The sequence below is a fragment of the Vollenhovia emeryi genome, unplaced genomic scaffold, assembly GCF_000949405.1.
Source record: "Vollenhovia emeryi isolate VEMERY1.0 unplaced genomic scaffold, V.emery_V1.0 DF939134.1, whole genome shotgun sequence".
Lineage (NCBI taxonomy): Eukaryota > Metazoa > Arthropoda > Insecta > Hymenoptera > Formicidae > Vollenhovia > Vollenhovia emeryi.
The window spans coordinates 1,671,138-1,683,930 of record NW_011967232.1 but is presented as its reverse complement, the minus strand read 5'-3'; the positions used below and the strand labels follow the sequence as shown (position 1 = coordinate 1,683,930).

The 12,793-nt window shown below is 43.3% G+C and overlaps 1 protein-coding gene across 3 annotated transcripts in view; it reads left to right on the top strand.

Moving 5' to 3' along the window:
• The window catches only part of LOC105567803 (SAM and SH3 domain-containing protein 1-like), a 359,731-nt gene that overhangs the window by 268,442 nt on the left and 78,496 nt on the right, over nucleotides 1-12,793 (top strand). For all 3 annotated transcript variants that reach the window (XM_012022997.1, XM_012022999.1, XM_012022998.1), the window contains exon 4: nucleotides 9,055-9,101. In XM_012022997.1, coding sequence (XP_011878387.1) covers nucleotides 9,055-9,101 — 47 coding nt within the window. The remainder of the gene's footprint in view (nucleotides 1-9,054; nucleotides 9,102-12,793) is intronic.

Here is a 12,793-nt window from a genome sequence, read left to right as displayed (position 1 = left end):
GGAACAAACTTTTCTTTTATTCTAAATTTTCTAAAAATATGGACGTAATATTTGATTTATCGTGTAATAATTCTGCTTTGTTTTAATGTCATGTACTTGTAACATTATTATATGTATATCAATTACTTGTTTTACACATATAAGTGAATTTCTAAATACTAAACGGTGTTTTCATTAAATTGTGAATAAACGAGAGATCTACGACCCTCTGAAAAAACTGCAATTGCTGCTACTTTATTCGAACGCTAGACTTGTTACGGTAAGAGAAATCCGGCGCGGCGCAATCGATCACTCGCTCAAATCGCGATCAGTAACGTCCGACGTCGAACATGCTCGTCGAATACAGCAAATCCGAGAAAGCTCGGAACAGGACGATTTTCACATTTAACTGAATTCAATCTGGATCAGATAACGCGCGCGCCCGCGCGCGTGTGTAGTGCGCGGGAATAATTAAATATTGATGTTAATGGTTTATCCAGTTGGTTCGATATTTTGGGCGTGCCGATTAATTAATCTACCTTGAAACGAAATGCAAAATGATTATCGCAAATGTATCCTCGACGCCGAATTTCCATGTTTATGAAGCGCTTGTACTTTTGCGGTGCGCTCAATATTCGTTTTGTACCGAAAAAAGATGACACGTACGAATATATCAGATTCAAAACGGTCGAAATCTAAAATTGGGCTGTCAACGCGAAATAAATTCGAGTCGTTTGTTGGATTCTGCACGTTTTCAATTTTAAATGTTCCAAAGTTAAATCCCCGAAACTTTTGTATCAGTGTACGATGATCTGAACTTTCGTCGGAGATCTGAGAAGAAAATATCAATTTTCCGTAGGTCAAAAATTCATTATGTTTCACGATATTTTGATTTTTATGCGTCTCTGCACCATACGAACGCCACTCGGCTTCCTGGACCATTCGTACAACACGCCACGCGCGCCATTCGCTGCCGCAGTCGCGCAGTCTGTTTATTATCCGTAATTGCCCATTGCTAACTGCTCTAACTGATCCGAAATACCATCTGCGTGCAGTCTCGTGCCGGCTGCTTGATATTTAATGGCTAATTAACCGGCGAACCGAGCCACTGAGCGCGCTTGGCCCGACATGCCCGTGCACTTGCTCAACGATGCCGTGCCGCATCGTTGCGAGGAGGAGAAACCGAAAGACGATGAGGGCGAAAAGGAGAGAAGGGCATCGGGACATAAGAGTGAGAGAGAGAGGGGGGGGGGAAGAGAGAACGCATATCGCATTATTAAATTCCATTATCGCGCCGTGGCCATCGACTGTTTTCGTGCACGCGCGAATAACCACGGCACCGAACTCATGAAATTGCTCTCTCCTCTCACTGCCGCGATAAGCACGCTCGTTTTTGCGAATGAGTACACCTCCACGGGTCATATCCGCGTACTCCGTACTATGACTCGGTTCCATAATGACACAGAGCGCGAACTAATTCCACTGAAGTCTCATGAGAAAACCGCAGGTTGCCGCAAATCAAGCGGATTATTGATATCTGTAAAGCTGCTAAAAATTATTTTTGAAATTACGTAAAAAAAAGGCAGATAGTTCTTTTCACGAGTTGCAGTTTGCACTAATTTTCCGAATGCTGATTAAGAAGAGAAAGTCTCTTGCACGTAAAGTCTTAAGAATTTCGTAAAGTTCGAATACTACGGATATTGACATGCGAGTTAATTATCGCCCAATCCACGGAGCAGCACTAATTTGCGGCGACCATAAAATTAATTGCTCGGAAATAACGATCGATTGAACGAAGCTTTTTGCGGATTTAATTGGTGTTCTGCCGCTGTAAATAACGGGAATCGGAAAATAGCATTCTTCAAGTAACGCTCGCGTCTATTGTTCTCTTTAAATTAAAAGGATCGAGGGGGGTGCGAGCATATAATAGTTTTCGTATAATAGAAAATACTGGAACCGGAGACAATCCAAGCTGTAGAGATAAATCGATCGACCGTGAACCGATTAGATCGCAAGTCGGTAAATATTAAGGCAACTTGACAAGCACTTAATATAATTATGTCTTTGCGTTATCGGCGTGCGAGCGATCGAATCACTGTATCCACTTTTACACATTCAGTTAATTGCTTTCCTTATCACGCGACATGTTACAACATAGTTATCTCAAGGTGGCCAATAGGACGGGGGTAACAAGAGTTGGACAACGATGATTATCGAAAGGACAAGCTTATCAGAGAGTATGCAGCGTTATGTCTTTATTGCGTATCATCGAGAACTTATTTGGTTACAAAAATTCCTCGAAGAACATTAGGCGGGAATTTTTAATGGGCTCGTAAATTTCATCGCAACACTCGGCAAGTTAGCGCAGTGAGTCCGAGTCTCCGTTACTCACATACGCAAAAATAATTACCGGCTTCATGGTAATTTATCGCGGTGCTATAAAGCATGTACTGCGTGGTATCGTAACAAGACGGGCCGCAGGAACATTGAAAAACCGCCGAGGTACGCGTCTCCTTTCACGCTTGATGTTTCAACCAACGACTTTCACGTGATAGCGTAGAAAATTTCTAATAGCCTCACCGCGATAATGATATTCCTGCCGGAATGGCGAATCGCACAATCTACGAATGAACTTTACCGCGTTTAGGCTGCGTTAACAAAAAAAACAAAATTATTTTCTCCACGTCATGAATTTCTGCAAAATATTAAAAACTGTCGGAGTGAGGGTCAGGAGGAGAAAATTAGCAAGAAACGGGCAGAATATGAAAGCAGTCATCAATGTCTATTTCAAACTTACAGTAAATTCCACAGATAGTGATAGGTCGCATCAACAGACTTAAATGTTAAATAAAAATCTTAAATGAAAAGTTCTAAAATCTAGAATAAAACGATATCGTCTTTTGTCGAATATCGCGGTGCCAGCTTCGTGCGTTGTAAGATGGAAGAAAAATTTACTCTAAACGCAAGAAAATATTATACATATAAAGTTACTCTTGTCTCAATATAGTAAGTCAATCTTTTTTAATTGAATAGAGGAGAATAAGAATTATTATATTAATAAAGTTTAAGTATGGCTCAAATGTGATAAACACAAATTTGAAGGAATAAAGGACTAAGAGCCGTGACAGGGTGTTGGTGTCCAAAGAATTATTGATTTTATTTTGACATTGTCTTATTTGTTTTTACTAAATGAGGTTGTGAGAAATATAAATGCGTCAAGAATATTTTTTGTCTCGGTAACGGAAATCCTTTCTGAAAGTGTACTACTGAAAATCGCAATGGTACACTTACAACTGTGAATGAGTGATTATTCACTGTTTTCAGTGATAATCCACTGATTGACATTTAGAGAGTAGCGCGAGGCGAAATCTATCGATCGTGTGCAATTAATCCCGGCCAAGACGCGCAATCTAATTGGGGATTTTACATACGTAATCGCCTATATTGAAAAAGAAATAAACGTCGAGATAAAATATAATCCGAGAGAGACTCCGAGGCAGGGAAATGCTCCGCAGCCGCTCTTGTCCGTGCGAGAGAACCCGTCGTGCCTGCTGTCGAAACGCGCGTCGAAGCGGCTAGACGATGATCGCGGAATTCATTAGCAACGCGTAGATGGATATCGCGTCCGATTGACGAATGGATCGCTTGCATTAATTATACGCGGTTGCGCACATGGCCGACGAGCCGCCGGGCTGTTTGTCACACGGTCGATGATGCGTTTAACGATCACTCGCCGCGATGACGCAACCGACCGGTCCGACTGGCCGGTCACGTCTTTTCACCACGGGTATTTGCCCGCGCGGATGCAACGTCATTATCATAATGCAGTAGACTAGTCCGTTTCTTTTTCGGACGCGCGCGTCTTATTTCGCTTCCCGTGGGATTTATCTGCCAATTGGTGCGCATGAACCGTACGTCGTGACAGATATATTAAATCCTTGTTACTCGGATCTTCCGCTCGCACGTTTATTGAAATCTCTTTCGCGAGGCTGCTGCGTTTCTGAAGAAATTGGCTAATTACAGTCGAAAATGGGAAGAGTAGTCGACTGAGATTGGTCAATTTCTTAAGGCCTGTATCCACATTGCTAGAACTCGATCCAAGTTCTATAGTTCCAAGAAATGTGTAGCCAATTAACTTGCAGCTATTACATAAAAGATTTAAGGCTTAGCGCCTAAATCATCTATTGTAGACTGACACTAATGTATCAACACGCCTTTCAATTTTTCTTTTACATCCCTTTTGCATCATCGACGATGGCCGTTGTGGCCGTTGCAATTTTCGTCATCTTCATCGGGCCGAATCGTCATCGCTGTATCACTTTAACGATAAGAGCCTCAAAATAATTTATGATGGAATTAATCGTGCGACCGCTTGACGATAGGCCTCGGCGGCTCGACTACGCGCGCGCACGGACGCCGGAGCATTCGCGTTATAAACAATCGCATGGGCCGTGGTCATAAATTAATAAACGAACAATAACGCGGCGAAGTAAAGCCTGACTGACGTGCTGACAGCTACGGCCGATGGTCGGTTTTGTCGTGTCGACGGCCAGGTAATCCTATCGACTCGTCGGCGCGCACGTCGCGTCGCGTCGCGTCGCATCGCGTTGCATCGCGTCGCGCCGCCAGAATGCGCGCGCTCGATTATCCGCGCCGCAGAAACTCTCGACCTCGCGCCCGTTATCCCTGCGTGTAATCGCAGTTTTAGTCCTTTGCCATATTTCGGCGCGCTCGCATCCGGCCGCCCTGCCGATTGTGTCGGGCCGCGTTCCGGCCGATCGATTCCCCCTTTCCCGCAGGACAAAACAGATTTTTCGATTTCCGCGCGCCGCTCCGCCCGGATGAAACTCCCGGGGATCGCCGTCTCGTTGTCTCTCGCACGTATGACCATCGCGCAGATGTATTTACACGGCGCGCCGAACGCAGAGCGATTCCGAATGCACCGGATTTCGAATTGCACGCTTAGCCTGATTGTACGAACGATGCTTCGTTATCTTCGTTGCGAGGCCGTTTATTATCGATATGTCGAGTGGACGATCATTAGAAGAAGTATTTCTATTATTATTAATATTGTCGCTGCTACGATTGTTAACATTGACAATTGCACGGCTGACACAGTCAAATATAGTTTTTGCGCTTGTACCTCTTTTTATTAACTCAGGTTAGCTAATCAGTTAGCCCGTTCTACACCTAGGGATGATCCTACTTGTGACTCATCCGAGTGGAAAAGTTTACACTACATCTTATGTAGAAATGGCACCCGAGTCCATAAACATAAATATGCAGTCCACAATCCGGTCTGGTATTATTTTGTACATAAATACCAATAATAAGATTTACAAACGCAAGAACTGTATGCGACTCTGACGGTAGCGATTATAATTACTATTTTTCTAATGTTTTTATGTAAGAATTGATGAATACTAGGCGATAAAACTATATAATAATTTTTTGAAAACTTGTTAAAAATTTTATATAATTTTGTTGCTACTATTTTATATAAAAGCTTTTATTGAAATACTACAAAATAAATTAAATATTACATAACATGTAATTATAATGTACATATAAGTTGCAGCAGCAAGATTACCGAAATTTTTTATTCTAGTAAAATAAATAGACTATTGTTTAACGCGTTAATTCTTTTGACGGCTCAAAAATATTTTAATAACATATTTTAATATCAAAATTAAAACCATGTTTGTAATTTCACGTCGCCGTACGCTGGAAATCTCGTTTCAGTCAAAATTGTGAAGCGCGCCGAATCAACGCCGCCCGACTGTAAAGCGCCGACTAGATTTCGTTGAATTTAGATATTTATTACTTTTCGTGCGTGAAAGAAATGCGATTGTTAAAAGTGTAATCCAATATCGTAATGCTAAACGTGAGTTTTGCGGTAACGTGCATTTTATATGAAACGCGGGATTATTTTTGTCAGACAAAAACAACGGACTTTGTTGAAATTTCAACGAGAAACGTGCGCTTGTGAATAACGACGGAAACTGCTATTCTCTCGTAAATTCATTCATTATTACAAATGTATCGCGCGTGATTATACTGGAATCACGTTAATGCAGCAAACCGGATACGTGCCGTTTCTATGCCCTTCTCGCCACCTGCGCGCTACGTATTCGGCGTCAACCGCAAGCGTGTCTTCATCCACACAAAAAAAAAATACTGAATCTAGTTTGCAATTTAGCTAATTGCCATGTTTCACGCCGCGTAAAATAAAGTTTTCCGTGTATCTTTTTTTCCGAGCGTGAAATTATACAACATGCACTTTCGCAGTGGATGCAAGAGCCACGAGTTTTTCATTCGAAACTCCTTCATCTTAAATAGTTTACGAGAAGAAAGATGAGACTAACTGTGAGTCATTATGGAAGTAAGGATAAAAAGCATCTCTTTAAATACATTATAATACTAGCTTAGTAAATCTTTTGAATTACTCGCCTATTGATTTTCTTTCGTCATTAAACATTAATTCGAGCGCCAAGGGAAGTCTTAATAAAGAATATTATAACGACACGAAAAGAAATGTAAGACGCACAACAAGTCCGATAAGACTTCCGGAGCATTTCAGGGAAAATGTTATATGTAAGTGAATATAAAGTCCATCTCTCTCTCCGGAAGAAGCCGCGCGCGAGAAGCGAGAAATAACACGAAAGATGCAACGGCCGAGAATGCTCGCGCTGGCTTCGTCGGAAGAATTTGCATATCCGAGTGTTCTCGAGCTCGACACCGAACAGGTCAGAAGAGCGAGTGGAGCTCCCTACAATTTTCAATCGCGCGCACGAAACATCCACGATATAGGCCGCCTTGCATATTTTACATCGGCTTCCACGTTTACTCTCATTCCCGCGGCTTCATCAGGATTCTCCGCGCGGGCGGCGGAAACGTTTTACCATCCATTTGTGTCGTTCAACTGCGGAAGTACGGCGTCCCTCCGACGCCCGTCCCCCCGCCGTGGTAATCATGACTCTTAACAGCCCTAAATCGATTGCTACTTGGCACATAGCGACGTTCGCCGCCACCTAAGAAAGAAGCCAATCGCTCCTTCTAAGCTTTAACGGGAGCGGCAGGCCAATACAGCCGAACGCTCGAATCGGCGTGACAAATCGGCGTTGATCGATTTTGCGACTCTGGAGTAAATAGCTCTCGGGTTTCAATAAGGTGTAACTTAATAACTTTCCGAAGATTTAATCGCGCGAGAGACGAAAAATACGGGTTGCCTCCTCCGTAAGAACAAAGTTCGCCAAACTGCCGGCAAGAATTTCTTCGTCTCTCGTGAAATGGACGTCACGAATAACAGCCTGTCGCGCGTATCCTCCGAGTGTGGTGTCGATCTTTGAGAGGATGTTCTTCGTTTGTACCGTGTTGTCGGCCGGAATCTATTTCGAATCCATTGAGGAGAAGGGGCTACTCGAGGCAATCGATTCCGGACGATGGACCACGTAGGTGGAGACAGAGGATGAGGCCGCGCCGCGCCGCGCCGGCGAGAAGGCCAGGAGTGGCCCGACCGGAATTGCAACGCGGTTTACCCGCTGAGAGATGTTAGCTTTTCGTCAAAGGGTCCTATTAGTATGCGGTTAGTATTACGGCGCGTTGTATCGGGATACATTGAGGCAAGATACGACGCGCTATTACCGATTCTCTGGCACGTGAACTACCGACCTCTTCGTCCTCTCGCTCCGTCCCTCGGGCTATCCTCCCCGCGTCGCGTCGCACGCGAGTACGTGTGCCCGTGCCCTTCGCGACACTTCTCGACTTCCTGGCGTTCGGGTCGCTTTGTGCGGGACGCTTCGATAGAAACGGGAACGTTGGATCGGCCAATAAGACGATTAGTGCGCGCTCGACCCTTAACATTGAAACGCCGGAAATCGCCCGGCGCGCGCACATTCCAGCGTGATCTACCGTAAGAGATCGACTGCGTCTACCGGCTCGGGCGGATACTTGGGATACTTCGGCAAATACCGCCATTTACGACGACACGGTGTGCTTCACGTGTCCCGAGACACGTACATCGGAATTTAGGCATGCCCTTCCGTACGGTTAAATGGAAAACGATCGTCCATGTCATTACGTCGGTTATATTTCAATTGCTCATTTGTATGTACATTCAGAACTTGGGGAAAAATCATGGTGACTCTGATTTCATTCGCGTACATTAGAAACGAAGAAACAATCGTTATGCCTTTTCTTAATATTTATTCAGAATCGCGATCTTGCAAATCAATTAATACTGTTATCTCGTAAATTAGATTAAATGTATTTTGATGCTTTTTTCTTTATCCCTTTCTCTCTCTCTCTCTCTCTCTCTCTCTCTCTCTCTCTCTCTCTCTCTCTCTCTCTCTCTCTCTCTCTCTGCTTGTTTCTTTTCACACGACATGAAACATGAACGCATGCATAGTTCCGGAAGTGAGAAAACGTAATCGGAAAAATTAACCATCGGAAACGCTATTTAATTGGTTTATCCGATGGAAATTTTTCTCAGTGTTTGAATTACGGGATGAATATATCGGCACTAAGCACTAAATACTGTCGAATAATTATCTTAATTTTTTTCTCCCCTCCTCCCCTTCTCTCTGTTCCGCGGAAGATAATCTCGTAGGAATATATTTCTCGAGTAATTTGCATCATGCTATTTTACGCATTACGCAAATGACTGCGTTAAACTCGAGCGAGAAGCCAAATCGCGCCGCTGTAATACGTATTAAATTTGAAATAATACGCACTAACTAAATTGATATTAACTCCGTAAACACTGATAAATTTATTATCGACGTGTAATAGTATCGAAATGCGCGCGGACCGATCCATTTCGCGTATCAAAGGAAGTATTAAATCCCGACGAGCAATCACTCTATTACGCTTAACATCGATACCCGTCACTTCGATGCGACCCCGTATTGACCGTGTTTGTCCGGTAACCGGCGGCGCGCCGCGGCGAAATATCGCCGCGGGTGAAAACGAATGGGAAACGGAGCGGAAAAGCGCGTAGACGCCCGGGCGGTTTGCCAAGCGGCGCCGTTCCTTTAATTGTTAGCATATTTTAACCGTAATTTTCCTCTGTTCCAGTTGTCTGAGCCCGAGATCTGCGTTCTTCTACGAGTTCCCTCCTAACGGTAAGTCGCGCCTAGACTTCGCAGCTTCATTTGTCTCTGCTTAAGATTTAAGAGGCGCGGAGGAGAAAACCCGGGCCTCCGCCGCTTCGTCGCGCCGTCCTTTCATTTGCGAAGCGGAAACTGGAACTCGTACACGAGTTTACAAGTGCCGGCCATCTGGCTACTAATGCGCTGTTATTAACGTAACGCTGTGTTTTTATTCGGCAATTAATCCAGATATCAAGTGTCACAGATACGCTTCATATCGCCATTAACGCGAATAGGTCGTTTGAACTAAATAACTCCATCGATCGTGAATTACCCTACTAACCGTAATTTGCCTGCGCGCTTTAATCGCAGAATAGTAAAGCAAGACGCTGAATAGTAAAGCGTTGCAATTAAGGACATAGATAATAAGCGTGTGTATTTTAAGTATCGTTACTGCAGCGCCATCATCATTAGGATCGGGAAAAATACGGCTTTTTCTGCCTAGCTCATTTTTCCATGTCACGCGTTATTAAGAATATACTTTGCGCGAAAATGTCGCGTCTTCGTGCCTGGTTTAATTCCGATAACATTAATATTGCGCCCGCAGTATCAGAAAACCTCAATTATCTCGTATATTATCTTTATGGCTTCGACTTTCCATGACAGTGCAACATAAATTACGGTTAACAGAGGACCATTTTGAACACGGAGTCCTCAATTACGCTCTTTCCCTTGATTTATTTGATATACTCGCGGCGGGGAAATCATTTTGCGAGAACGCCGTAATTCCGTAAGGCGTAATGGATTGAGAAAACTATACCGTGGTACGAGGCTTGCGAAAGGAGCCAGGCTATATCAGATTTGAACGCGGGAGCTTATTTAATGCTTTGATCGCATGCTTCGCACGATTCCCGCGGCGAGTGCATGCATACGATTCCCGTGATTTCCAAAGGGCCGAGGCGTCGCCTCTACCCGCGTCGCGTTCACGCACGTCTCTACCAATGAAACATATCTAAATGGTCTGACAATGGAGCGATCGCGAACGAACATCGCCTGCCTTCCTCAGTGTTACGGTACGCGGTGAATGCCGCGTTGTTACACTGAGAAAAATGTCCGATCAAATATAATCGGACAATCCACTTACATAATAACAAACGGATGTGTCCGATGAAAAATGTGATCGGTTTTCGAATTAAGTTCCATCGGATAAATTTCATCGAATGTATTCATAATTTTATCGGAAAACGTAATCGGAAAAATTAACCATCGGAAACGCTACTCAATTGGTTTAACCGATGAAAATTTTTCTCAGTCTAGGCATATGCGAGATGGAATCTCGCGACACGCGCCTTCACTTGACCTTTGGTAGCCGCTCGTCGCTGCTTTTTCACGCGGCTAATGTCGCGTTGTCCTGCGTCTCATTTGTGGTATAAAATACAATATCGATCGAGGAGCATGCAGCTGTAATCCCGCATTCAGACCGGGAGAAGTCCGCCGATGGCTTAACTTGCGGTTGTCCGTAGCTTCTTAAGCTCCTTAACTTCGTCAAGAATGATAATGTTATTATTCGCGAATCCACTTACAGTAGCGAAAACTTAACAGATTATTTTCGTGCAAATTTGTAAAAAGTAACAGGAATACTCTATTAAACTTGAACGCAACTTGAACTTGATGCGTAAGGGCAAAAATAATATAGAGGATCTTTAGTTCTCGTGATATTATATACCTATCTGTTCTGTTTAAAGCCCATTACCGTCGCTATTCGCTGAGAAACTTGGGAGAAACAAGTCTCGGGACATTTGTCTTGAAATTATTTGTTACATTGTTTTTATTATTACGATTCGATCGAGGAATTTAGACGAAGTTTGTCTTAAATCACTGCCCTTTATTTTTGCATGCCGATAATTGATTTTCAAAAGAAGCCCACGTGCGTATATTTAATATGTTAGAAAGAATTGTTAGAATGACGTCAATAGTACTGAAAACGCGTCGCATAATAATAAGTAGTAATCAATATTAAGTTTTCACGTGCTTCGATTATACGCCACAGGAAACAAGGAAATTACATAACGATGAAATCTCTTAAGAGATAAAAGAAACAGGAAAGACGAATTAGAAAATGGAAAAAGTTAAATACATTTGAAATATTTTTGGAGGAAGTGAATTCGAGAGAAGAATAAGTCAAAGTATATAAAAAATGATTTGAAGGGTACGTTTCTGGTGCAAAAGTAAATGTAATTAATGATTAAACGAACTTACCTAAGTGAAGTTCAATCATGATTGTATGAGCGCCTCTTCCGAAGAGATCATAGTTGTAGTTGTAGTACCCCCGCTTCCCCAGTGTCGCCACAAGTTTCAAAGCTAAAGCGAGAAAATCTCCTATACTCTCGCTCTCGCGCGCCCTCGCGCCGCCATCTTCATTCTTCAAAGCTGAGCCGTAACTGTATTTATTGGGTGTCTCTGTTGAGATAGACGGGAGGGAGGGACTGATCTCTTCGGAAGAGGCGCTCATACAATCATGATTGAACTTCACTTAGGTAAGTTCGTTTAATCATTAATTGTATTTCGCGCCTCTTCCTCGAGATCATAGTTGTAGTTGTTTAAAGTTAGTTACGGCGTATATCTCTTATAAAAAACTTTTTTTTTTTTCTGATTCTGCAAATTGCACGTTTTCCGAGAGTAACTCTCAATCGTAGAACCGCGCGAAGTTTTCGGAGTCTTTTGACCAACCAGCTGTGTTCCTTATGAAATCTATACTAACTCCCTGACGTTTTTCGGCTGAAGTTGCCGCATGTCGCGTGCTGTAGGCTTTACAAACCTCGACATCTATGCCGCTATGAGATAACCCAGATTTTAGCCATCGGCTGAGTGTTTGCGTAGACACCGCCTTAATAGCCTTAAAAGGCTTCTTAAGCGATACGAATCTTACCATAGATTCGCGTAAGTTTCGGGTTCTTTTTAGGTACGAAAGTAGAGTCGTAGCCACACAAATGTATCTGTCCTGAGTGAAAAATGGTAGTCGCCGCGCTGGCTGTTTTTTTTTTTTTTTTTGCAACGGTTTTCGTTCACTTGACGAATATTTCTTATGTCAATCAAGAACAGAGTCTGCATGCGGTGCCCTGTAACTAGGGCCAACAAAGCACCTTGGGGTCCCAAGTCGAGTCATATCTGGGAGTCGTTGGCTTCACTCTTGATACCCCTCGAAAAAGTCGCTGAATTATGTCGTCTTTCCCTATCTCCGGGCCCGGAACTAATGCTATCGCTGCCCTGTAGACGCTTAATGAACTGTAGGACGCTCGTTTTTTTTTTTTTTTTTTTTAAACCTAATGCGTCCGTCGACGTTCCTGAGAAGGGGTTGATTTTGTTAATATTGCAGAAATTTCACTATGTTCTTAATCCACCGTCGTATTGACGATATGACGATTCTGATAGGGATGCGAATACAACGTTTACTGATTCCAGCGGCACTGCTCTCTTGATGAAGGCCTCCCGGATAACCTCGCGGCAACCAGCGTAAGCTGGTGCCACAACGGGTGCCTCCCCGCTGGAAGAACGAATCAAATTAATATTTGGTCTGAAAATGATGGATTTAACCTCAATCAACAATAAGAGCAACGGGAACTATGGCTGAGCTTCCCAATACGGAACGATAACTACGCCACTCAAACCTTCGCGCTCGATCTTTTGTAAAACTCTCAGGATAACCGAAAAAGGAGGGAACGCGT